Here is a 26,180-nt window from a genome sequence, read left to right as displayed (position 1 = left end):
CCAATGGAGGGAAATTGCCTTATTTCTGGTTCACACTGTAATACCCACTCAGTTTGTCATGATGTGAAAGGGGGAGACCGGGACAGTCCTGAAGTTTCATAGAATTGATGTGATCCTGCACTTGAGCTTGAAACCTGACACAAAATGAATTGACAGCATTTACCTGGAGATGGGAGTGGCTCCCCACTCCAGTATTCTTACCTGGAGAATCCCGTGGACAAAGGAGCCTGGCAGGCTATAGTCCATGGGGTCACAAGAGTCAGACATGACTGAACAACTAACACACACCTGGAGAAAAATTTCCAACTGGGGCAACTTAGGGTAAAGCATATTTTCTCAATAAGAACAGAGCAGTGAGGTTAAACTACATTCTAGAACTAGTAATACTCTTCCAGGAGATGGAAGTAAATAAGATGAGGTTGATGAGGTCACCACAGGTTAAGTTTGGGCAATCATATAATGGGGGTGCAGGTGGGTCCTTGTCAGATCAAACCATTTATTTTTTCTATGGTTAACTTTCACGAAGGTTTCTAGAATAGGAGGTGATAGTAGACTTGTGCAGTGAATTCTAGCTTTGGGTCCCTAAGGGGACATGGCAGAGACTGTCTTTGCTGGAGAAGCAAACTAGCTCTGAAAACAGAAGGCAGTGGGAAAGTTGGGAGAAATTGTGATGTAAAGAAGAAATAGTCCTGAATCCTCTTGGAGCTTGTTGCTGTGCTGGGCAAGTCTCTTATCTCGTGTAGCCTCAAATTGCTCATTGGTAAGATGGGAATAGTAATTTAAACTGCAGAGTGCTTTAAGTACCAAATAAGATGAATGTGAAAATACATAGTAAACCATAAAAGACCAAACAAACACAGGTTACCAAAAACGTGAAAGTCACTCAGTTGAGTCTGACTCTTTGCGACCCCATGGACTGGTCCATGGAATTCTCCAGGCCAGAATACTGGAGTGGGCAGCCTTTCCCTTCTCCAGGGGATCTTCCCAACCCAGGGACTGAACCCAGGTCTCCCACATTGCAGGCAATTCTTTAGTAATTGAGCCACAAGGGAAGCCCAAGAATACTAGAATGGGTAGCCTATCCCTTCTCCAACAGATCTTCCCAACCCAGGAATCACACCGGGGTCTCCTGCACTGTAGGTGGATTCTTTACCAACTGAGCTATCAGGGAATCCCAGGCTACAAAAATAATAGCTAATAGTTACTGATTATTGCCTACGAGCCAGTGTGCTAACTAGTATGCTTTCCATGCCCAGTTTCAAGGTCATGGTAGCTAGCTGGATAATGTCCCTTCAAGAGTGTCCTGTGTTCTCATCCCAGGAACTTATGTGCCAAAAGGAACTTGGAAAATATAGCCAAGAATCCTGAGATGGGGAGGTTATCTTGGATTATCCTGTCAGGCTCTAAATGTCATCAGACAGGTCCTCTTAAGAGGGAGGCAGCACATTGCAGTGAACAGTAGGAGGTATGACAACAGAAGCAAGAGGGTGGAGTGATACAAGGAAGGAACCACGAGCCAAGGAATAGAAATCCGCCTGCAATGCAGGAGATCCTGGTTTGATTCTTGGGTCAGGAAGATACCCTGGAGAAGGGATAGGCTACCCACTCCAGTATTCTGGCCTGGAGAATTCCATGGACTGTATAGTCTTTGGGGTCGCAAAGAGTCAGACATGACTGAGCAACTTTCACTTTCACAGGCTGCAAAAGACAAGGAAATGAATTCTCCTCAAAGCCCTCCAGAAGAAACACAGTCCCGTGAACCCATTTCAGACTTCTGATCTCTAGACTGTATGAGATAAGTCTGTGTTGCTTTAAACCATATAAAGTGTGGTAATCTGTTACAACAGCAATAGACAATGAAGACGGGCATCATTTCTGGAGTCAAATTCTGATACCACCACTTGCTTCATCCTTGACATGGAGATGATAGAAAGTGCCTGCCTCATCCGGTGGTTGTAGGAATTAAGTGAGATGGTGCAAGTAGAACCCACAACTCGATACCTGCCTGGCCTACAATAAGCTCTCGGTTAATGTTGGCAATTATTAGAACCATCTCCTTGAACCACCAACAAAGCTCTATGAGATCAATGCTGCTAGTTTCCACATGTTAAACAGGAGGAAACCTAGTAAGATTAAGGAAATTTATTCATGGTTGCACAGCCTGTAAGTAGGAGAGTCAGAATCTTAACAAAGGCTTTGCCTTTGAGGCCATGCTCACTCACTCTTGGGCTCCCCAGGTGGCACAGTGGTAAAGAATCCATCTGCCAATGCAGGAGACACGAGTTCGATCCCTGGGTCAGGAAGATCCCCTGGAGGAGGAAATGGAAACCCATTACAGTATTCTTGTCTGAAAAATCCCAAGAGCAGAGGAGCCTGGTGGGCTACAGTCCATGGGGTCACAAAGAGTCGGACACAACTGAGCGACTGAGCACACACACACACCTACTCTGCTCCTCTGCATCAGGGTTATGATAACCCCTCCTTCATCAAATGCCAGCTGCTGAACCTGGAGCACAAGAACCAGATAGTGCTTTCTGCGTGGGCAAAACCCACCAAGATTGGAAATCAAATAAATCTGGGCTTATTAGGGAAAAAGAAACTGTAGCTTCCATGGAGAACAGCGTCCAAGAGGTTACCAACCCTCTGAGGTCCCTGGGCCAGCAAATCATGGAAGTCTGAATACTGTGTTTGGTCATTTTGGTTCTGGAATAATTGCTATTATCATAAATGTTTTATTGCCCTCATTACTGCTCACATTTAAATATCAGTGTAGTAATACATTAATAAGTCATCACTGCCGGACGCCTGCCGGATGCTGTTACAATCCAAGTCCTGTGTATAACTGCACTGTATATTCAGCTAAATTAGGGCTGGCTGTGAACTCAGTCTGATGTCGAGGGGCTGGGCATGTTTGGAAGGCAGCCTCTTTTCTGCAAAGGCTTCTTGAGCTCTTTGCTTTTGAGAGATAAGGGGGACACAGATTTTTGTCTGATTAGTGAGTCAACAATTCTAATTAGGTCTCCCCCAGGTGTGGAGCCTAGACCTCTGGGATGGATAGAAGAGAGATGAAGGCATTGCTTCCACCCTGGAGGCATTCCTAATCTCCTGGAGAGGGGGTGGGGTAGGGAGCATGAGCCTCACTCCTGGGAAGCTCTCTGTCAAGGCAGGACGGCCTGGTCTGATGGGAGTGATAAGTTCTTGCACCCTATCTGATGACGTATTCTGAACACTTCCTGGGTGGATGAAGACAGGATGGATTCACACACACCCCCACCCCTACCCCCCCACACACACATCTATAGAAAAGATAAGCCACATACAACAGAATAGGTTCAAGTTCATAAAATGCCAAGTGTCAGAATTGATGCATTAATGAATTCCCTGAGTGGGTAGAAGCTGGCAATGTAAATTTGGTTGGTTCCACTTTATCATACCATATGCCTAAAAGAATGCCAGACATGGAGTTGGTGCAGAAGAAATACTGGGGGAGAGAGGGAAAAGTATTAGGTTCTGTGCCTGTGTGTAAACAGATTTCCTTTCGGTCTTATTGGCCAAAGGCCTTGAGAAATAGCCTGGGTCGAAGGGGATGTGGTTCCTGGAGTCCTGCTGTGGACTAGGGTCCCCAGGGGAGAAGGCATCTGTGTAGACCCCTTCAGTGGGGTGGGTGTAGGGGCCTCTGTGTGCAGTGCAGGATAAAGCTTTGTTTATATTCCCTTGGGCGCTGGGGTTGGGTGAGGGGAACGGGAATGACCAGCACAGGGCTAGGTTCTCTCCACCAAAGTCTGTTAAATGGTAGCCTCCACCTACCAAGCACATACTGTCTGCTAAGCCTTTTACCAGCCTGTGAGGTAGGCACCATTGCCTGCCCACTTCTGCCAGTGAAGAATCTATGGCTAAGTGATGGTGATAATCTGGCCGAGACCACACAACTAGGGTATATGTGACTCAATTTGAACCATGTATGGACAAGAGCTTGGACTGTGGTAACGCGAAAATGTTAGAGGGTATTCTAAGAGTAAGATAACGTATTCATCAAGAGCCAAGGGGAAAAGAAGTCCGCTTAACCAGTGAAGGCTTTCCAGGGAATGCTCCTTCCTGGGCCAGTGGGGTCCTATGAGAGCAAAAGAGGAGTGGGACTGATGAGAGGGGGTATCTGATGTGACCTTGAAGAGTCCAGGAGCAAGTGGCCATCACCAAGGAGTATACTGTGGGTTGGATCCAACTCCTGCTCTTGGGGATCCAGAGTGAGGTAGGTGTGGGTCAGAGAGCTGAGAACTAGGTCCAGTCTTGCCACAGATGGTGGCTTCTGTCTGCGTAGCCACTGAACTCACCGACCCAGGAAGGCCCTCCTTCTCCATCATGTTTCCACCTCCAGCCAAGTGGTGGCTTCCTTGGCTGCCATACTTCCTTGTGATGGTGGTGGTTTAGTTAAGTTGTGTCTGACTCTTTGCAACCCCATGGACTGTAACTCACCAGACTCCTCTGTCCATGAGATTTCCAGGCAAGAATACTGGAATGGGTTGCCGTTTCCTTTGCCATGCTTCCCTGGGCTCCCGTAGTAGGACCTTCTAGAAAGGTAAGCCTTGGATTATAGTTATCTATATCCTGATTTCATTCTATTTCATTTTGGTCCATTGATGGAGCTCACATCCCTTTCTTCCCTTTTCCCCCATGCACCAAGATACCAGAGGAGTTCCCATCCATGGCCGTGGGGAGTCGCAAGAGAGAGACTTAATCCCTGTCCCCACAGAGCTCACAGACTCACTTAGGATGTGCTTGAAGAGTCAGAAGATACCTGGAAACTACTCATAAAATAACCTCTCCACATAGTATCCTGTGAGGGAGTGTGTGTAATGGGCAGAGCAAGGAGTTTGGAGCAAGAGAGTGCAGGGTTCACTCTTGCACTGTTGGTGGGAATGTAAATTGATGCAGCCACTATGGAGAGCAGTGTGGAGATTCCTTTAAAAACTGGGACTAAAGTTACCATTAACCCAACAATCCCACTCTGAGCATATGCCCTGAGAAAACCATAATTGAAAAAAACATATGTACCCGCAGTGTTCATTGCAGCACCATTTACAATCGCTACGGTGTGGAAGTAACCTAGATGGCCACTGACAGATGAGTGGATAAAGAAGCCACGGTACAAATATACAGTGGGGTGTTACTCAGCCATAAAAAGAAACATATTTAAGTCAGTTTTAATGAGGTGGATGAACCTAGAGCCTATTATACAGAGTGAAATAAGTCAGAAAGAAAAATAAACATCGTGTATTAACATATATATGGAATCTAGAAAGACGGTATTGATGAGCCTATTTGCAGGGCAGCAGTGGAGACACAGACATAGAGAAGAGACTTGGACACCGTGGGGCAAGGAGAGGGTGGGACAAATTTAGAGAGTAACATATATGTTACCATATGTAAAATAGACAGCCAGTGGGAATTTGCTCTGTGAGGCAGGGAGCTCAAACCCAGTGCTCTGTGTGAACCTGGAGGGGTGGGATGGAGTAGGAGGTGGGAGGGAGGTTCAAGAGAGAGGAGACTATGTAAACCTATGGCTGATTCACGTTGATATATGGTAGAAGCTAACACTACATTGTAAAGCAATTATCCTCCAATTACAAATAATTTTTTAAAAAAACAGTGCTGGGGTTCAAATCAGCTGTGTATCCTTGGAAGCATGATTTTACTTCTCTGAGGCTCAGCACCCCCATCTGTAATGCAAGGATAAAGGCTGCCCTGTGGGGTTATGTGTAACTGAGCAAGGTGTTGGGTATCTGTTTCCTTCTCTCTGAAATGAGGACAATATTTAATTGGTGTTGTGTTATAGTTGTGGGAATTAGTGACATTGTAATGAAACACTCACAATAGGATTTCAGAAGGGCAGCCCTATTGCTCCAGGTAGTAAGTAGCAAGAGGGCAGCAGAGGGGAGGAGGGATCCACCTTGAAAAAGGAATCTCTTCTCATCTATGAGATTCTCTTCTAATCTGGAGACCCATCCACTGGTCTCCAGCTGCTTGACCCATGGCTGCTGAGGGGTGGTCCCTCTTGCAGTCATATCCATCCCTCCCCCACTGCCCATAAGCATCCTGGCACCCCCCACGATGCTCCTTTGCTGACGTGTTTCTCCTCTCTGTCTGCAGCACCCTCAACAACAACAACATCAGCCGCATCCTGGTCACCAGCTTCAACCACATGCCGAGGATTCGAACCTTGTGAGTAGAGGCCCCTGCTTCCTCCCCAGCTGCTCCCACCCTAGGAGGCCCATGGGGCGTACTCCTGGCTGCTTGTAAAACCTCACCCTTGGTTCCTCCCTCGGCTATGGACTAAGTGGTGTGTTAGTGTTGGAAGGAGGGGTCATGAAGCTGTGCATGCTTCTGCACCACCTTCTTGCTCTGGGCCGGCTCATTTCTCTTCATCCTGGGAATCTTCCTCGACTGGGGAAATCTTTGTGTTTTCTCACTGGTTGGAAAAGTTTGTTAGTGTTATGTTGTCATTAGAATAGGGATGTGATAGTTCATCATTTGTTTAGCTCCTGTCCTGTACTGTTGGCAGTTCTACTGTATTGTCAAGGGTTACAGTTGTTTTCCCCTCTGGGACCAGCGGGGGCTTCCCAGATGGCTCAGTGGCAAAGAACCTGCTTGTCAATTTAGGAGACACAGGAGACATGGATTCCATTCCTAGGTCGGAAGGATCCCCTGGAGGAGGAAATGGCAAGCCACTGCAGTATTCTTGCCTGGAGAATCCCATGGACAGAGAGCTACAGTTAGGAAGTCTTATCTCCTCCTTCACCCCATCCTCCTAGTCCCCACCCACCATGCTTTCCTGCTCCATGGATGATATTCTGGTATCGGAATGCAGTTACTCAGTTCTTTATCTGTAATGAGTTGGGTGGGCTCAAGCCCTCCAAAGTGTGTACTCAAGAAGCCAATCTCTGCTTAACAGCCCATACAGAGAACATGTCTAGTGCCTTTATTGCCTGGGAAGGTCCCCTCACTGAGCCAGAAACTGTTTTGTAAGTTTCTCTGCAACTGGACTCTGCTGATCTGTAAAAGAGATTGGTACTTGATGCTTTTCTTGTGTTGATGGACCCTCAGTGGAATTTACATCACAGTAGTAGGGGAGAGTCAGCCCTGAGAGCAAAGTGCCTGGCACTTAGTGAACAACAGGTATTTATAGTTAAATTATTATTATTATGATCATTGTCATACTATTTATCTAGAAATCTGGATTAAAAATACCAAGCATCCAGCTTATCTATGGCCCCTGAGCAGCACTGGATCCGGGGAGATATGAAACTCATTAGAGCAGTGGTTTCCAAAATGGGGGTCCCTAGACCAGTAATGTCAGCATCACCTGGAACTTGTTGAAAAGCAAGATCTCAGGTCCCACCTCAGACCCGTGGAGTCAGGATCTTTGGGGAGAGCAGTGTCTGTTTTTAACAAACTCTCCAGGAGATCTTGATACTGATAAGGTTGGAGAACCCCCGCGTTAGTGAGAAAGCGACCTTGTCTCAGGTAAGAATGAAGTAAAGATCAATGAAGCAGTTGAAGAGGAGCTGATATAACACTCTCAGAAGGACACAGAGTTGGGAGCCAGGCAGTGCACACATGCGTGCTGAGTCGCTTCAGTCATGTCCAACTCTTTGCAGCCCTGCCGGGCTCCTCTGTCCATGGAATTCTACAGGCAAGAATACTGGAGTGGGTTGCCATGCAGTCCTCCAGGGGATCTTCCCGACCAGGGATCGAATCAGTGTCTCTTGCATCTCCTGCATTCCTTGAAGCTAGTGCCACCTGGGAACCCGGGGAGTCAGGCGGACCTGAGGTCACTGCGAGCTCTGCACTGTCTCTGGGCAAGCGGCTTTGTCTCTGTGCTCCTCACAGACAGTGAATTGATAGGTGCTTGCTTCAAAGTTGATGTGAGAATGGAATGTAATGACAGGTGAGGTTGCCTGGTCATGGTGTCCAGGCAACAAATACTAGCTAGTACTCAGTTCAGTCGCTCAGTCGTGTCCGACTCTTTGTGACCCCATGAACTACAGCACACCAGGCCTCCATGTCCATCACCAACTCCGGGAGTCCACCCAAACCCATGTCCATTGTGTCGGTGATGCCATCCAACCATCTCATCCTCCGTCATCCCCTTTTCCTCCTGCCCTCAATCTTTCCCAGCATCAGGGTCTTTTCCAGTGAGTCAGCTCTTTGCATCAGATGGCCAAAGTATTGGAGTTTCAGCTTCAACATCAGTCCTTTCAATGAACACCCAGGACTGATCTCCTTTAGGATGGACTGGTTGGATCTCCTTGCAGTCCAAGGGACTCTCAAGAGTCTTCTCCAACACCACAGTTGTTCAAAAGCATCAATTCTTCTACGCTCAGCCCTCTTTATAGTTCAGTTCTCACATCCATACATGACTACTGGAAAAACCATACCCTTGACTAGATGGACCTTTGTTGGCAAAGTAATGTCTCTGCTTTTTAATATGCTATCTAGATTGGTCATAACTTTCCTTCCAAGGAGTAAGCATCTTTTAATTTCATGGCTGCACACTGTTTATAATAGCCAGGACATGGAAGCAACCTAGATGCCTGTCAGCAGACAAATGAATGAGAAAGCTGTGGTACATATACACAATGGAATATTACTCAGCCATTAAAAAGAATACATTTGAATCAGTTCTAATGAGTTGGATAAAACTGGAGCCCATTATAAGAGTGAAGTAAGCCAGAAGGATAAAAACCAATACAGTGTACTATCGCATATATATGGAATTTAGAAAGATGGTAACAATAACCCTATATGCAAGACAGAAAAAGAGACACAGATGTATAGAACAGACTTTTGGACTCTATGGGAGAAGGCAAGGGTGGGATGATCTGAGAGAACAGCATCGAAACATGTATATTATCAAGGGTGAAACAGATCACCAGTCCAGGGTGGATGCATGAGACAAGTGCTCAGGGCTGGTGCACTGGGAAGACCCAGAGGGATGGGATGGGGAGGGAGGTGGGAGGGGGGTTCAGGATGGGGGACACATGTAAATCCATGGCTGATTCATGTCAATGTATGGCAAAAAACACTACAATATTGTAAAGTAATTAGCCTCCAACTAATAAAAATAATTGGGGAAAAAAAATTTCATGGCTGCAGTCACCATCTGCAGTGATTTTGGAGCCCAAAAAAATAAAGTCTGTCACTGTTTCCACTGTTTCCCCATCTATTTGCCATGAAGTGATGGGTCCGGATGCCATGATCTTGAATGTTGAGTTTTAAGCCAACTTTTCACTCTCCTCTTTCACTTTCAAGAGGTTCTTTAGTTCTTCACTTTCTGCCATAAGGGTGCTATCATCTGCATATCTGAGGTTATTGATATTTCTCCTGCCAATCTTGATTACAGCTTGTGCTTCCTCCAGCCCAGCATTTCTCATGATGTGCTCTGCATGTAAGTTAAATAATCAGGTGACAATATACAGCCTTGACGTACTCCTTTCCCTATTTGGAACCAGTCTGTTGTTCCATGTCCAGTTCTAACTGTTGCTTCCTGAGACTGCAGACAGGTTTCTCAAGAGGCAGGTAAAGTGGTCTGGTATTCCCATCTCTTTCAGAATTTTCCACAGTTTATTGTGATCCACACAGTCAAAGGCTTTGGCATAGTCAATAAAGGAGAAATAGATGTTTTTCTGGAACTCTCTTTCTTTTTCAATGATCCAGTGGATGTTGGCAATTTGATCTTTGGTTCCTCTGCCTTTTCTAAAACCAGCTTGAATATCTGGAAGTTCACGGTTCGTGTATTGCTGAAGCCTGGCTTGGAGAATTTTGAGCATTACTTTACTAGCGTGTGAGATGAGTGTAATTGTGTGGTAGTTTGAGCATTCTTTGGCATTGCCTTTCTTTGGGATTGGAATGAACACTGACCTTTTAGTATTGGGTTAGCCAAAAAGTTCATTCAAGTTTTTCCATACCATCTTACGGAAACTCCACATGAATTTTCGGCCACCCAATATGAAGGGGGCTCCAATTTCAGGTTCCATCATGGTGCCCTGATTCTTCCTTTGATCCCTCCTGGGATGGCAGAATTCAGTCAAGAAAATCTATCCTCTTCCTTCCCTTTTAAAAGGGGATGATGCTGGAGAAACCACAGGGTCTTCAAAGGCCTCTTCAGAGTCCACAGCAAACCATGAGTGGGCCGCGCATGGAGCGTGGCCTGGGGCTCCCGGCCGGGAAGCCGGAAGTGAGCCTTGGAGTGCATCTTCCCAGACAGTGGGTTGAGTAGAAGAAATATGGCTTTCAGCTGCAGAAACCAGCAGCCCAGCTCCTGTGGGCTGCTTCTCTGAGATTTCCACTCCCACTCCTGTTACTTTCGGTGGGAAAGTATCAGTATCAGAGCTGGGAGGGGGTCCCTGGGAGGCAGGGCAGATGGCCAGGTCTGGATCTTGGGCGCTCTGTGTGGGTGTTGTAGCTGCTAGGGAGGAGGGCAGGAGAGTTTCTTCGGCTTGATTCATACTTCCCTGTGTTCTTGAACACTCATCTGATGAGCTCAGATCAATCAATCAATCTCATCTGTTCTCTTTGCTCCCTGCCTGCTGCCATCTTCTCTTTAGTTTAATTTCAGAGATGGCTCTGTAGAGAACTCCCCAGAGAACCAAACTGACTAATCCCCCTTCACTGTAATTAAAGCGTGGTGGGGATGGGGAGGGGGGTGTGCTGGTGGTGAAGAAGGAGGGAAGAGGGGAGAGGAAGGAAGTCAGAAATGGGATTTCTAAAGGAAAGCTTTTATATTGAATTCAGAAAGCCACATTTTATAGAAAATGAACACTGACCCTCTCTAAAAGGATTTGCTGGAAATTTAATTTAGTGTCTGTGGCTAAAAGGCACCTTCTACAAATTGGCATTTGTATTCATTCACCTTATCTCCTGTAAAGGTGGTTTTGCCAACATGCAATATGGTGTTTCCATTAGCAAAAGACCACAGAGCAACTGGCAGGAACCATCTAGCTGCCTTGATGCTCTGGTGGATAAGAGGTGATAACCTTGCACAGGCAGGACCTTGGGTTGAGAAGAGCCTGAAGTCTGGAGCCAGTCTCCGTACAGTAAGAATAATAACAGCAAATATGTCTTCAGTAGTTTATGGTATCCCAGATCGAGCACTAAGCACTTTTGTTTTTTAATCTTCTGGCCACACTGCATGGCATGCGGGATCTTAGTTGCCTGACCAGGGATTAAACCCACACCTCCTGCATTAGCAGCGTGGAGTCTTAACCACTGGACCACCAGGGAAGTCCCGTAAGCATTTTTCATAGATCATTTTGACCTCACAACAGCTCTAGGAAGAAGTCACCGTTAATATCCCCATTTTATAGATGATAACACTTTAGTCATATCTGACTCTTTGAGACCCTTTGGACTGTAGCCCACCAGGCTTCTCTGTCCATGGGATTCTCCAGGCAGAAATACTGGAGTGGGCTGCCACACCCTCCTCCAGGGGATCTTCCCAACTGAGGAATCAAACCTGTGTCTCTTATGTCTCCTGCATTGGCAGGCAGGTTCTTTACCACTAGCATCACCTGGGAAGCCTGGTAACACTGAGAACCAGGGTTAAATCATGGCCCACGGTCAAAGTCAAAAAAGCACAGAGCCCATGTCAGATTCCGACACTTTGACCTCAGAAGCTGAGCTCTTCTCAGAAGCTGACCTCCTAGAGCTGAGCTCTAGGAACAAAAGCAGAAGGGCATCAGGGGAGCTGAGAAAGGGGAGACCTGAGCTTCCACATGGCTGAAGGGCCACAGGAGGCCACTCTCCCCTATATCATCCCTATCACAAAAGTTACTGAAAGTAATCAAAATCATTTCTTTTCTCACTCAAGAAAATTAAGAATACTCCTGGCCATGTCTGGGCTCAAGTTTCAAGATCATTATGATTATTTTTTCTTTTAATATTAGTTTTTGGGATGATATTGCTCAATTTGATCTCCCAAACATGAAATAAAAGGCAACTTGAAAGACTCAGCTCAGCACAGCTCTCTAGGCAGGTAAAATTCCAAGAGGGGAGGCCTGAGCCCGTCCATGGCCCTGGGCTTTTGACAAGGGCCTTCATATGGCTTCAAAGACAGTCTGGGTCTCCTCTTTTCCATGTTCCTACTTGGGAGAGGAGAAATTCCTACAGAAACAGACAAAGGGCTAAGGGCCATCTATAGCTGGCTTAAGAAGACGAGTTGCTTAGGACTGGCCGGTGGGGATTCAGGAAGAAACAGCCTAATATAATCTTCCAAAAGGAAAACCTCTGACATTTTGATTATCCCAGAAATTTTTCAGCTCAGTAAGGATCTGACTTACCTAAATCTCATTTGTGTTGTTTCATTGATCTCTCCCTTCTCATTGGAACTGATGGGAATTTGTTTGCATTGATCCACCTTGTTTCCTTACCTTCTATACCTCAGCGCCAACGAAGGCAACTGCCTTTCCCAGTAACAGCCAAACTCATTAAAAGGCACACACAAAAACCTCTGGTCCCTCAGCCTGTGTGTGCCAATGTAGCCCACCTCTGCTCCGCGTTGTCACCAAGAGCTGACCCACTGCCGCCGTTTTCCTAGGCAGCCTTTAGAGCTGGTGGTGTATTCCTGGCCATTCCGTGCTCTCTCTCTCAACAGCTCACTGATGGGTCAGGAGACAGATCATTTTCCCTCATGCTGCAATTTCCCAACAGGTCCCAGTGCAGAAAAGGGATTCCCTTCTCCCCTTTGCGCTCTTTAGGAAAGAGTAACCAACTCCAGGTCCTCCGCCAGGCTCGCCCTGGCCTTGACACAAAGTGGCGTCTTTGTCGAATACATACATGTCTTGCCTGCTTCTTAGCACTGAGGTCCTTCCCCCCAGCTTAGGGCTTTTCCTCTCCACCCCCTTCCCTCCTGTTGTCCCTCTCTCCTGGAGTGCCAGCTTGGGAGGAAGCCAGGCTCACTTCCACAGCATTAGGACCTGAGCTCTGATGCTCAGAAGCGAGACTTGCTCTGGACCCATTATAAGCACCGTCTCTTTGCTCTCGCAACTGACTTTGATCTTAAAGTATTGGCTCTGAAATACAAAAAGAAAATTATAATATCACAATTCATCACTTTTAAACAAAATCGTTAAAAAAATATATTTTCAAATATTTTTCAGCAGAAAAAAAATTATATTCTGGGTGGAATGTGGGTTCATTTAGTCAGTCGGATACAGTGGGGTCTGGGGCCCCCACCCCGATGTTGCCGAGTTCCCCAGTGGCCCTGGCTTACCCAAGGTTTGCACCCATGCAGTGGCAGGGAGTCTCTGCCTGCAGGCAGCACAGACGAGCTGACTCAGCTGATGTTCAGCAGTGTTGACCTTGCACTAAGTGGAGTGTGGTCAAGAACCCTTCAGCTCTCTCCACATCAGGCACGGATGTAGCCTGAGCCCACTGCTGTGGGCTGCCACGAAGTATTAACTGGCATGACCCAGAGCACTTGAAAGTCCCCAGATACGGCTGGCTGGCTAGCACGAGCAGGGTGGGGTGCTGAAATTACATCAGAAAGCCAAGTGTATGGTGAACTGTCGTGACTAGAACTTACCCGCGGGCTACTTGTAATGACTGAGGTTGTTAGGGAGTGTGGACGCTGGAAACCCCTGATACAGAACCTTGGGGAAGAACCTTTAGAAGCCCTGGCTATCCTTAGGTTGCCCTCCAGACAGTGGTAATGAAATTTCACTTAACCAGTTGGGGTTCCCCTCAGATGTGGAATCTGCAGATCCCTCTCAGGAATCTTACTCAGTCCAGGATGAGAAATCGACCTGGAATTATAGCTGCTAGAGGGAGAAAGCCCAAGAGTCCTGAAAACAAATGGAAAGCCTTTTCAGAAGCCCTGAAACAGTTAGAAGAGCAAATACACCGGGTGGAATTGAACTTGGGAAGGCGATAAAAGGCACTCCAGAGAGATTGTTCTGGTTTGCAGGAGTCTGTATGGATAATACCTTATTTAAATAGGACTATGGAGAGAAGATGCTTTCTTCAGAAAGCCCCCTTCTCTTTGTGACCTGCTTACCCTGGCTAGTGCACACAGCCGTATTAGTTTTAGGCTCACCAGTGTGACATGAAAAGTGAAAGTCACTCAGGTGTGTCCAACTCTTTTCGACCCCAAGGACTATACAGTCCATGGAATTCTCCAGGCCAGAATACTGGAGTGGGTAGCCTTTCCCTTCTCCAGGGGATCTTCCCAACCCATGATTCAAAGCAGGGTCTCCTGTGTTGCAGGTGGATTCTTTACCAGCTGAGCTACCAGGGAAGCCCAGCATGACATGAAGGAGGTTCATTAAAGAGATTTAGAGTGAAAATCAAGAAGGGAGAGAAAAGATTGTGGCAAATCATGGCCACAATTCACTATAGACTGGGGCCTGGAGATGAGGAAGTTGTTGCAAGCCATCTGTAACTCAAGTTAGCTGAAGCAGTGACATTTGCACCTGAGTCACCCTTTTGGAATTTGGACCTGAATCAGGATTGTCAGTGTAGTAATGTCACCCTCCCTCTCCTACATGCTGAGGCTTTCCCAGGTGGAAATGAAAAGGGTGGAATTACTATTAAGCAATGGGAATTGCTCAGAACCCTGAAGGCCACCATTGGATGTGGCTGGCACGAGAAGATGACTGTCATTTGTGGCTTAGCAATAGTAGGGTTGAGGCTCCTGTGGCAGTTTGCAGGGCAGAGGGCAGTTCTCCCCTGGGGTCCCGAGGATTGTCATGCTGGGCAAAGGAGCATGGAGGATGGGCGCTCCGTTCTGCCGGTGGCAGCCTCCCCGCTTCCTGCAGTGACAGCCTCTCTCCTCTGTCCCCCCCAGGCGCCTCCACTCCAACCAGCTGTACTGTGACTGCCACCTGGCCTGGCTCTCGGACTGGCTGCGACAGCGGCGGACCGTCGGCCAGTTCACCCTCTGCATGGCCCCCGTGCACCTGAGGGGCTTCAACGTGGCAGACGTGCAGAAGAAGGAGTACGTGTGCCCAGGTGAGATGGCGTGGCTGCCCGCCCCTCCCGTCCTGCCGCTCGCCCCCTGGGAGCTCCCCTCAGCCGTGAACACATGCCCGGCCCAGAGCTTGGTGTGGGGCATCTAGTGTGCCTCCAGGCACGCCAGAAAAGAGGCTCTTACTGAAGGAACTCATGGATCCCTTTCTGTTAAGCCTCAGAGTCCATCGATGCTAAGAAGCTAACATTCGTTAGGTCCTTTAACATTGGCCAAACGCATCCCTAAGCCCAGTTGCTCCTAGAAATTGAGAGTCAGGCTAATAGAGGCCATTTCCAAATCTGCTTGCTTGGAACTCTTAGCTCTGTCTCTTAGTGGTGTGTGACTTTGGCAAGTTGCTGCCCATCTGCCAACTGGAAATAATCATCGTCTATAACTCAGGGAAGGGGTGGGAGGATCCAGTGAAATAATTCATATGAAGCACTTAGCATAACACACAGCACTTGGTGAGAGCTAATGAGTGGAGCTTAATTATTAGAGTTTAGTGGGCCCACAGAATGTGCCGAGCAACACGGGAGTTTGACCTGTGGGTAATTGAAGTGTAATAGGACAGGAAGCAGAGCTGTGCTAGGACGTAGCTGAAGGCAGCCTAGGTGCCCAGGATGCGAGGTGACTGAGAGACCTGAGAAACGCTTCTCAGAGGAGGTTACCTTTACCTTGGGTCCAAAACATTATTTGCTCGTTTGCTTTTACTTTCATTGACATTCTCCAATCCCATCAAGCCTTCCCTTTTCTGGTGGCAAGGATGTAGAGCTAATCTCTTAATTGCCTCAAAAACAGAGAGTTATCAGTTGGAGAATTCCCCAAAGAGGCACTCCTGAAATTCAGGAGCTCAGTCCTGCAGCTGGTGTCCAGTGACTTCTACAGACTGATCTTGGAGTGCTGATGTGTAGAAAAAGGAGCTTTTTTTAAATTTTATTTTTTTTAACACCAAAAACATTTTGCATTGGGGTATAGCCAACTAGCAATGTTGTGATAGTTCAGGCGAACAGTGGAGGCACTCAGTCATACACATACGTATTTCCATTCTCCCCTGATCCCCTGCTTCCATCCAGGCTGCCACGTAACATTGAGCAGAAATAAGGAAAAAGGAGCTTTCTCAGTACAGAAGCCGACTACATGTCAGGGGACCACGTGTGGCCAGGAGTTCAGGCTGGCCCTCTCCGGCTCTTAGGCTGCATTTGCCACATGTAGGAATTTCCCCTGAATTCAACTTCACACTCTGCTGCTTTCCCCTGTCATGTTACAGCTTCATCAAATTCTTTTATCATCCAAAAACATTTTAACACGTCTCCGAGCAGTACCTCAACAATTTCCTATAGACACCCACTTAGAAATCACTTTCCATCAAACACATAATAAAACCGTTTATCATACAGGCACCAAACTCAAATATAGTGACTGTAATTACAGTAATTATTAGGCAAAGGGTACAATATCGGCATAAGTGCCAGTGAAAGAAATAATTATAGAGTGCAGGAGTCATCCAAGAGCTAGTGAGAAAAACTAATTGGGGAAAATGGTAAAACACATCATTATAGGTGGGTGCCAAGTTTAAAGCTACACACCGACATGAATACACTTCGTCACAAAAGCACCTTCCTGTCAGAGAAGTGCCGAGACATTGCTCACCCAGCAACAGTCAGGACCCAAAACCCAGGGCGGGAAGGCCGATCCTTCTGGGTCTTGAGGGTGCTGCTGCCCCAAGTCTCCCTCCTCTGAAAAGGCTGGATCTCAGCTCAGTTCAGTCGCTCAGTCGTGTCCGACTCTTTGCGACTCCATGGACTGCAGCACGCCAGGCCTCCCTGTCCATCACCAACTCCCGGATTCACTCAAACTCATGTCCATCAGGTCGGTGATGCCATCCAACCATCTCAGCCTCTGTCGACCCCTTCTCCTCCTGCCCTCAATCTTTCCCAGCGTCAGGATTTTTTCCAAGGAGTCAGTTTTTCGCATCAGGTGGCCAAGATATTGGAGCTTCAGCTTCAGCATCAGTCCTTCCAATGAATATTCAGGACTGATTTCCTTTAGGATGGACTCACAGGTGGGTTAATAGTTACATAGGTGACTGTTACCTTTATCATATCGCCTGTTTATAGCAATCTTGTTTATTGCTGTGATGGTCCCTGTGGCTTCTTAATACGAAGCCAGTTGTCTTTAAAGGACATGAAAATTTAATCCACAGACTCCAGACTTGAATATGCTGTTGTACTCCACCATCTCACTCATAGTGTAAATTTAGGGGAGCGGCACACTGGAGCCCCTATGCATGGGGGATTTTTTAGATGTTTTTCCCAGGTTCTGAAGAATTAAAAACAGGATGCTCTGCCGGGTTACTTTCTGAAAAGTCAGTCGGATCCAATGGCAAGGGGAGCTGGGGAGTTGAACATCATGGTGAATGAAGCATCTCATTAGTGGGGCTCAGGAGGAGCAGCCCCACTGAAAAGTATTACATCTTTAATAATGATTCAAGGTAGTTGATGAGACTGTAAAAAAAAAAAAGGGTGCCGGAGGAAGCAGTGTAGAGCAAGGCTCAGCCTGTGTACATGCAGGAGGTCAAAGAGATGGGCTGTTCTCGTGTACCTGCCACCATAACTCAAGCCCCGTGAAGTGAAGCCCGCCTCTGAGGGCGCAGGCCCCGCCCCACAGCAGAGCCCAGCAAGGCATCTGAAGGAGCCAGTCTGGGACAGACCTGACGGCAGTTGTTTAAAGCTGCAAAACCACCAGGGTTCTGCCTCATGCAAGCTGTTCCTCCCAATACCCACAGGAGACGGACTTCAGTCAAGAAAGAAGGGGCGTGAACATTTCTTTAAAAAAAGAAATCGTCTGCTCAGGAGAGAGAAAGGCATAGGGCAGCAATTAAGCCGTCCCTTTGTATATTCATCACCAATGGTCCCTCCCAGAGCAGCCTAAGAGAAACCTCCCTGCGCCCCTATGCAATATCAAAAAATTATGTTCAGATAGCTCCCTCTGAATTAAATCTGGCTGTCTGGGCCCAGCCTCTTCTCCCCAGAAGCCCTGGCTACAGGCTTCTTATCATGCCAGTTAACCCAGAAATTTGCTAGCAGCACACTTGGGTAAAATCCATCTCCTCTGTCAATGGTCCCCTTCAATCAAAGGCATTTATTTTCCTCCCCTGGGGAGACAACTGGAACTTTTTCACAAGGGTGGGAGACTATTTTATTTATTATTAATGATTTTCTATGATATACAATGGGACTGCTTGGTCTCCTTTCGTTCTTGCTGAAAGGATTTCTCTGTTAATTTTCCTTGTTTTAAGAGAAAGCTTAGGGCCATAGGACTAGAAGAGTTCCTGAATGGACTTTATGAGTTCATATAACAGATTGGAGAAAAGGTTCTGCTTTGGCCATGTTTAGGCTCATGTGAGTTGCAAGTTACTGAATTTTGTTTCCCATCCTTACGTAAAGGGCTTGTTTTGGAGTTTAAACTCTAGGTTTTCTCTTCCTTGTGTCAATTTCCTGATGCCTTAATATGATCAAGGGTATTAGCTAAATATTTGACCTCTTGAGTTAATTATCTCTCTCCTCTGAACATCTTTTTTAAGCTTTTCATTTTATATTAGAGTATGACCAATTGACAACGTGATAGCTTCAGGTGCACAGCCGAGCAAGTCAGCCGTGCATGTCCATGCGTCCACTCTCCCCCAAAGCCCCCTCCCATCCAGGCTTCCACTTAACACTGAGCTGTACCATAGGTCCTTGTTGGTTATCCATTTTAAATGTAGTAGTGTGTATATGTGGATCCAAAACTCCCTAGTTACCCCTTCCCACCACCCTCTGAGCATCTCTGAACCTGTTTATGTGTCTCTGAATGTGAGATATCTCTTCATGAAGATTGAGCCTGTCTCTAGTAACAAGGGGCCACGTCTTGCATTTTTCCAGGTGCCCCATCACCTAGAGCAGTGCTGGTTCCTAACAGCCTCTCAACAAACTCTTCCTCAGTTATTATTAAAATGAAATAGATGTATCTCCTTGGAAACAAGAAACTTTCTCCTTCTGCTTCCTTTTTTTTAAAATTTGAGACTAGTTACTAAGTATAAAGATAATTAAGGTAAGCCATGACAAGCCGCCCATCTCCTTAGGAGGTTTTAATTAAAACACCATAATTGGACATTGCAGGAATGAGATTATTAGGTTTATTTAGCCATTCCCCAAATGATCATGCCTCTGGTATTTAAATCACATTCATTTATATTCTCATCATAATTGCTTGAGTCCCATTGTCATTCAGTCAGTTGTTGGCTTTTGAAAGGCCAGAGGGCAACAGGGATGCTTAATTTGAATACTGGAATTAATTTATTTCTACACGCTCACCAGGCCATTGGATTTTCCAACTATGTTCATTCTACTGGGTGAAGTCCTTTTTAAAGACAGACAGAAAGAAACCCGACTGTAACACAAGCATGTCAAGCAGTCTCCAGTGTGGCTGACTCAGTCTGAGTCTTGCCCCTGAGCCTCCTCTTCCTGCTGCCCAAGATTTCAAGACTTTGACATTTTCTGTTTCAGGGCAATAGAAAGGCATGGTGGGTGTCTTATTGGCAGAGGAGATAGTAGAAGAGCCCTTCTATTACGGGAATAAACATAATGGATCTATGTCAGGGTATTTTTTGTTTTTAGTTTAATTTTTTAAAATCTTTTGGCCACACTGTGCAGCATGTGGGATCTTAGTTCCCTGACCAGGGATAGAACCCAAGTCCCCTGCGTTGGCAGCATGGAGTCTTAACCACTGGACCACCACTGAAGTCCCTCCATCAGGGGTTTTATGAGGATCAAGTGAGATGACACATACAAAGCACTTAATGCGGCACATAGGTAATACCCCATCAACGTTAGCTGCTCTTATGAGAATGACACAACTGTGTCCATGCGCAAGCACGCTCCTCTCTCAAGACTTCTGTTTTCCCCCCATCTCCATGGCCCTCTCTGGATCTGAAGTTTAGTGACTTCGGCCTCACTCATCTGGGCAGACAGGTTAGGGCCTTTTGCTTTTAGGGTGATGATCACCTTCATTTGCCAACAAGAAGAACGAGGATGAGGTGAGCGCTGAGCAGGAGTCGGCGCTGCTGCCTGCCCTGGTCACATCCGCGTTCTTCTGCTCGTGTAGGACCGGAGGGCGGCCTGTAGGCAGTAGGGGGAGGAGGATCCGTGCAGTGTCCACGTGGGAGCCCCCGGCTCTCACCCCGTGAGCGTTCTGGCCGGGAACGCATTCCTGCCCTCTCCCTCGCTGAGGGCTCGCAGGGCTGGGAAGCAGCTCCCTTGATGACCACTAAGATCAGGAAGGGCCAGCATGTCTGTTCCCCCAGAGCTCTGCCCTGCCCTCCCTGCAGACATCGGACCTCAGTCCGGGAGTCTTAGGAGACCTCTGAAGGCTGGACATCTCAGCTCCCTCCTTGAGGTACCTCAGAAGTGGCTTTGACTCCTTACTGAAATTCTCGAGCTTTGGTAGTGATTGAGGAAAGGTGAGACGGTGCCCCAGAAGAGAGACAGGCACCTGGCCCGCACGCCCATCTCCCTGCTCTGATGAGGACATCCTTCCACCCCAGGGCAGTAGCGTGTTCGCGCTGGGCCTGAAAGAGGTCCAAGAGCAGAGGAGCCTGGGCACTCATTTTAAAATGAAGAAAGGAAGAGCAAGTGCATGTGCACTCCTAAGCTTATGAGAGGATGTCTTAGAGAGTAGGTGACAGAAGGTCTGTCTGCTGGTCCGCCAGTGCGCTCTGATATAAGGCCTTGCTGTGCCAGGGAGGGAAGGGGGCGGTACCCATCAGCAGGCTCGCTCGAGGACCGTGAGGACTCATGGGTTCCCCAGAGAACACATCATGTAATGGGAACACATGTGTACGGAGCAGGCACATACCTAGACAGACCCTCCCACTGAAGATCCGTACACGCTCCTTCTATCCCATATTAAAACTCTGTTTCCATTCCTCTCTGCTTCCTAGCCTGTAGTCATAGAATTCGCTGGGTGGAAAAGTAGGTGCTTCCGTGCTTTGTCCCCGTTGGAAATCGACTGTCCCCTGCACCACCCTCTTTGGCCTCTGAGTGTGTGGACAGGAAAGGCTGGGAGGGGCGGCTTTGCAGACAGAGCTCGGTGCAGGGCCTGGACTTCCCTGCTGACCCACACAGGGGAGCCAGGCTCAGATGGGGCCACAGGAGACCGGACCAGTGGCCTTCACTGTAGCTAGAAAGACCTGCGCTTCAGCCTCAGAGTCCTGTTTCCCCAGAGCCACTGTCTCCCCACTCTGGGACTGATCCTACGGACAAGAGCCCAGGGCACCCAGAACTCAGGGAGCCTGCCCCTAGGGTCCTTCCAGAGCTTGGTGACATTCAGGCCCCACCTCCCTAAGGCTTCTGGGCCAGTTTCATTCATGGATTCATCCTCTCCCTCATCTAAGGTGTGTTTATTGACTTGTATTGCGCCCTATTTTAGGCCCTGGAGATGGAATAGTGAAGAAGGTGGAAAAGGTTGCCGCCCTTTTGGAATTGACATCCCAGCCTCAATCTATCCAGAGATGTAAGGCCTAAGGGGGGGACTCCTGCCAGCAAGGGATTCAGAGACCTGAAGGGAGACGGGCTTGGCCCCTAGAGCACTGACTCAGGGGGAGTGTTTCCAGGGAAAGTGAACTCATCTTTCAAGCCTGGCTTAGACCCTGTTTTGTTACAAGAGTGTAGCTCCCTCACCACGTGTGAGCTGCCAGCCCAGGTTGCTGACAGAGGCTATAATTACCAATGTTTCCCTCTGTGTAATTAAAGGTGTTGTTAGTGACCTGGTTAAGGAATCTTTTCAAAGGCTTTTTGCCTTGACAACATCCCTTACAATGCAGCACAGCCTTTCTTCCGAATCAGAGCCACCCCATGAAACACCCAGCTTGTTTTCAGAGGGACTCAAAGCTGCAGTCTGGATCTGGTTTAAACAGAATTCATTTCAGCCTAAAAGTCAGAAGTGGTCTCTTTGAAGAAACTCCATTTCAAGAACCTCCTGTTGCCCATAGGAGTACCAGAACATAATGTCTTTCTTCCATTCTCTTCTGACACACCCCGTCTACGTCACAGTTTGACAGGTCAAAAGCGGCACGGCCGTCGGAGACCCTGTGCCTCAGTGGATGGAAAGGCAAGTGCTCAGGCCCAGGGCGCTCCGTGCAGCCCCTGACACTTGCCCTCCAGGAAGGGGCAGGGTGTGGCATGTCTCCCCGGCTGGCCAGGCGCCCGAGCCCCTTGATGTGGAGGGCCAGGTGTGGCGGTTTTCTCTGGTGGGCACCACTGCACTTGCAAAAGCCCTGACATCTGAAGCCTTCCTGCTCTGAGCCTCCCTGGGCGGATGTGGGTGAGGGGACGAGAGCCCTGCCCATGATAGATCTTCTTCGCGACCTGTGAAGAGAGGGAGCAGAGGAGGGGAGGCTGTCAGATGTCTCAGTTCTCCTATTTCCATTTCTCTGAAGAGCAGTGGTTGACCTTTAAACTCAGAAAGGATGTCAATGGTGCAGTTGAAACTTCTTGTTCACTGAGATGGCAGCAGAAAAGTTCAGGGTGGGTACTATGACTTGCCCAGCATCCTGCAGACAATCTGTGGCCGAGCCAGACCCATTATTAATGACAACAACAATGACAAATAACACGACTGAGCTCTAACTGTGTGCCACAAACTCTTCTAAATACTTTACATGCATTAACTTCGCCTTCGCAACAAAGCCATGCTGTGAAGTAAGTTTTGTTGTTTCCCCCCATTTTAAAGATGGGGAAAACTGAGACAGGAGGACTTAAGGATGATAGTATAGAATCAGGGTTCAAATTGAGCCAGTGGGACTCCAGAGCCCACACTTTTGGCCACAATAAACTCATTCCTGACCTGAGTTTCTTAACAGGCCAGCCCTCTGGGTTTGTCATTTTCTCAGAAGTGTAAAGACTTTCCCAGTTTGGAACAAAGCCAGCACCACCTCGCTGCCTAAGAGAATGCTTCACTTGGGGATTTTAATGTAAATTGTCATCTCACCGGCATTTTCCATGGTCTCTGTTAGATCTACTAGTGTGATTCTGGAGAGTTTGAAGTCCTTGTACCCTACACAAGAATGTTTTCTTGAATGTTCCATCTAAGGGGATGTTTTGAAATTGCATGCGTGCGTGCGTGCATGCGTGTGTGTGTGTGTGTGTGTGTGTGTGTGTGTGAAAGTGAAGCCAAGGGAAGTAAGAAGCTTTGGTCACTGAGTCAGCACTTTCTAGCAAAGCAAATATTCCTAAGTAAGCCATAGGCATCTGCTTGAGTCTTAAAGAAGGACCACCCCCAGGTATAGGGACTGTTGAATGCAGAGGAGGGCCTTCCACTTTAAGGCTCACTCAGCGTCTGAACAAGGACTGACCCCGGGCCGGGTCAGTCCTCTGATTCAACCTCTGTAGTTAGACTTGCTCTGGCTTCCCACCCTCAGCTTCTGCAGTGAACAGGGGCCAAACCAAAGTCATCTTTCTCTACAGACACTTTCCATGTTTCACGTTTTATCTTTGACCAAGAGCCCCCGACCAGATATTCCATGTCTGAAAAGTGAGGATATTTGCAGAGTTGGTCTGAATCTGCTCTCAGCCAATGGCCCTTTGCTCTGAGAGGGGGACCTAGAAAGACATTGAAATTGTCCCTGCTGGCTGGATCCCCGGGTGTGAGGTAAGGTCCTGAGGAGGCCATTGGGTTGAGTTTACCTTTTGGGCCATCCTGTCCACATTTGAAAAACTAACCACAGGTTTGAGAGTCTTACTTCACTTTGAAGAAACAGTCATAATATGAAAACTTATACACCGTGTTTTAAATTGGAATTTACTTCTGTTAGTGATTTGATGTGACCACCAGAGAAACTGATTAAGATTCTTATGACTCTCTGAATCTTGAGTTAGTTTGCCAGTGTGTATGTTTATTTTCACTTGGCTTTCTTTCTTTTTTTTTTTTTTTTTAATTTTTTGGCCATGCCTCACGGCATGTGGGATCTTAGTTCCCCGGTCTTGTGTTGGAAGCACAGAGTCTTAACCACTGTACCACCAGGGAACTCCCCATTGGCTTTTTATTAATAAATAAGCACCTTCCATACCATTTTCTTGTTTGTCTTTTTTTTACCACTTTGCATTACATTCACATGGGTTCTCACCTCAAGCAAAATTAAGGCCCCAAAATGTGTAGTAACTTATTCACCTTTTTTTCTCATAAGTTTTATTTGCATGATCTCTGGACAGAAAAGCTCTTTGAACAGGCATTGAATGTTGCTGTTGATGGCTGTATTGACATTCGGTCAACATTAGTGCCCCCAAATGGGGAAATTCTGTCAACTTTTCTCCTCCCACTTGGGTTTGAGAGTGCCTTTCAACTACTTGAGAAAGGAAAGAAGGTGTATCCACACTCAGTATCCAAGCCCCAGATAAAAGATCAAAACCTCAGGGTGTCATTCAGACTTTGGACCCCTGAAAAAGTAGTCCCAGTGTATGTTCTTTGCAGTCCAGTGGTGTATTTCCATGTGCAGTTGACTCTGAGAGTAACTCTGTGACTGAAAAGCTGGCATGATCAGATGACAGAGCAGGTGGAAGAATCCAGAAATAGGTCAAGGTCAGGCTCTCTCCTCTTGGCTGAATATTTAGCCAGTTGCACCTGTGACTCCCAGATGAGGGGTGATGTCAGCTGGCGATCATTTTTCAGGTAGTTGATGTGGTAATGCTGCCTTCTTGGGAAGCTGGTTAAGGATCACAGAAGCCCAAGGAGCTCCTCACACTGACGTGAGTTGACCACTGTGTTCTGACCCCACAGGCCCCCACTCGGAGCCTCCAGCCTGCAATGCCAACTCCATCTCCTGCCCTTCAGCCTGCACTTGCAGTAATAACATCGTGGACTGTCGAGGGAAGGGCCTGACGGAGATTCCCGCCAACTTGCCAGAGGGCATCGTTGAAATGTAAGTGCCTGCCTGCCACCATCTGTCCCTGGTGAGTTCACCTCGTGGTCTCGGCCAATCCCCACAGGCTGGCGGCATGTTGGGCCGTTAGAGCTGACCGTTGAAAATGCTCAGCCATCTCTTTGCTCTCCTTCCACGCTTTCCCAGGTATGACAGCTCAGGGGCCAAGAGCGTAGATTCTCAAGCACAGTCAGCACATGACAACCCATAGACAAAATATTTTGTCCACCACCTATTTTTGTAAATAAAGTTTTATTAGAACAGAGCCACACCCGTACATTTACATATTACCTATGGCTGTTCTTGTTGGGCATTATTGAGTAGTAATGACAAAGGAATTTACACCCCACCAAGCCTAATGTATCTTCCATCTGGCCCTTTACAGTAAAGGTTTACCTTTACATAGAGTCACTCCATGATTATATCCTAATTCTACCATGTACTAGCTGTATAATTATGGGCAAAATAATTGCTCTCTTTCATCTTTGGTTTTCTTATAGTAATGTGATAATTATAGTAATACTCAACAGATCATGAAAGCTAAATTAAATACCACATGGAAAGCACTTAGCGCAGCCCTTGACATAAGGGCAAGTCTTCTATAAAATGGTGGTGGTACAAAGTATATGAATAATGGACTAATTTTATAGCTACTGTTACAGAGCAAGAGACTGAGCTCTTCATCATTCTGAATCAGATTATTGTCATCCAGATTAGGCCTTTAAGTAACAGACAAGTTTGTGTGTGTCTGTGTGTGCACTGATGTTCAAAATTTCAAGAAAATTCATTTGTCCATGTAGCTCAATCTTGTCAACTCTTCTCTCACATGTTAAAAGATGGCCAGTGTCTCATTCTGGATTAGTGGGTCAATGAACACTGACCTCAAGATCACTCCTTACATGACAATAATTGTTAACATTTTCTACCTTTACTTTTAGATGGCTTTATTAAACATTGGTTAGACAGAACCCCTCTCACTAGAAACATCATTAGATAAAATCCCTCCAAATAAAAGATATTGTATACATTTCCCTCACCTCTCTGCTACACCTCACCTCTCCCTACTCCCCCTCCTTCCCCCTCCTTCTCTTCCTTTTCCCCTCTTCCACCACCTGTTTGTCCTCTTATGTGTTCCCTTCTATTGCCAATGCATTCCAGTAGATAACCAAATTGACCCTTTCATTCATTCACGGATTCATTCAACAAACATCTTTTGTGAGCCCACTG

General features: G+C 47.1%; 1 protein-coding gene across 2 annotated transcripts in view; it reads left to right on the top strand.

Moving 5' to 3' along the window:
• Nucleotides 1-26,180, top strand: part of SLIT3 (slit guidance ligand 3) — a 721,395-nt gene that overhangs the window by 537,529 nt on the left and 157,686 nt on the right. For both annotated transcript variants that reach the window (XM_043887427.1, XM_043887428.1), the window contains exons 7-9: nt 6,148-6,219; nt 14,840-15,003; nt 24,812-24,953. In XM_043887427.1, coding sequence (XP_043743362.1) covers nt 6,148-6,219; nt 14,840-15,003; nt 24,812-24,953 — 378 coding nt within the window. The remainder of the gene's footprint in view (nt 1-6,147; nt 6,220-14,839; nt 15,004-24,811; nt 24,954-26,180) is intronic.

The sequence above is a fragment of the Cervus elaphus genome, chromosome 25, assembly GCF_910594005.1.
Source record: "Cervus elaphus chromosome 25, mCerEla1.1, whole genome shotgun sequence".
Lineage (NCBI taxonomy): Eukaryota > Metazoa > Chordata > Mammalia > Artiodactyla > Cervidae > Cervus > Cervus elaphus.
The sequence above is the reverse complement of the archived record's forward strand: the minus strand, read 5'-3'. Positions and strand labels throughout refer to the sequence as shown.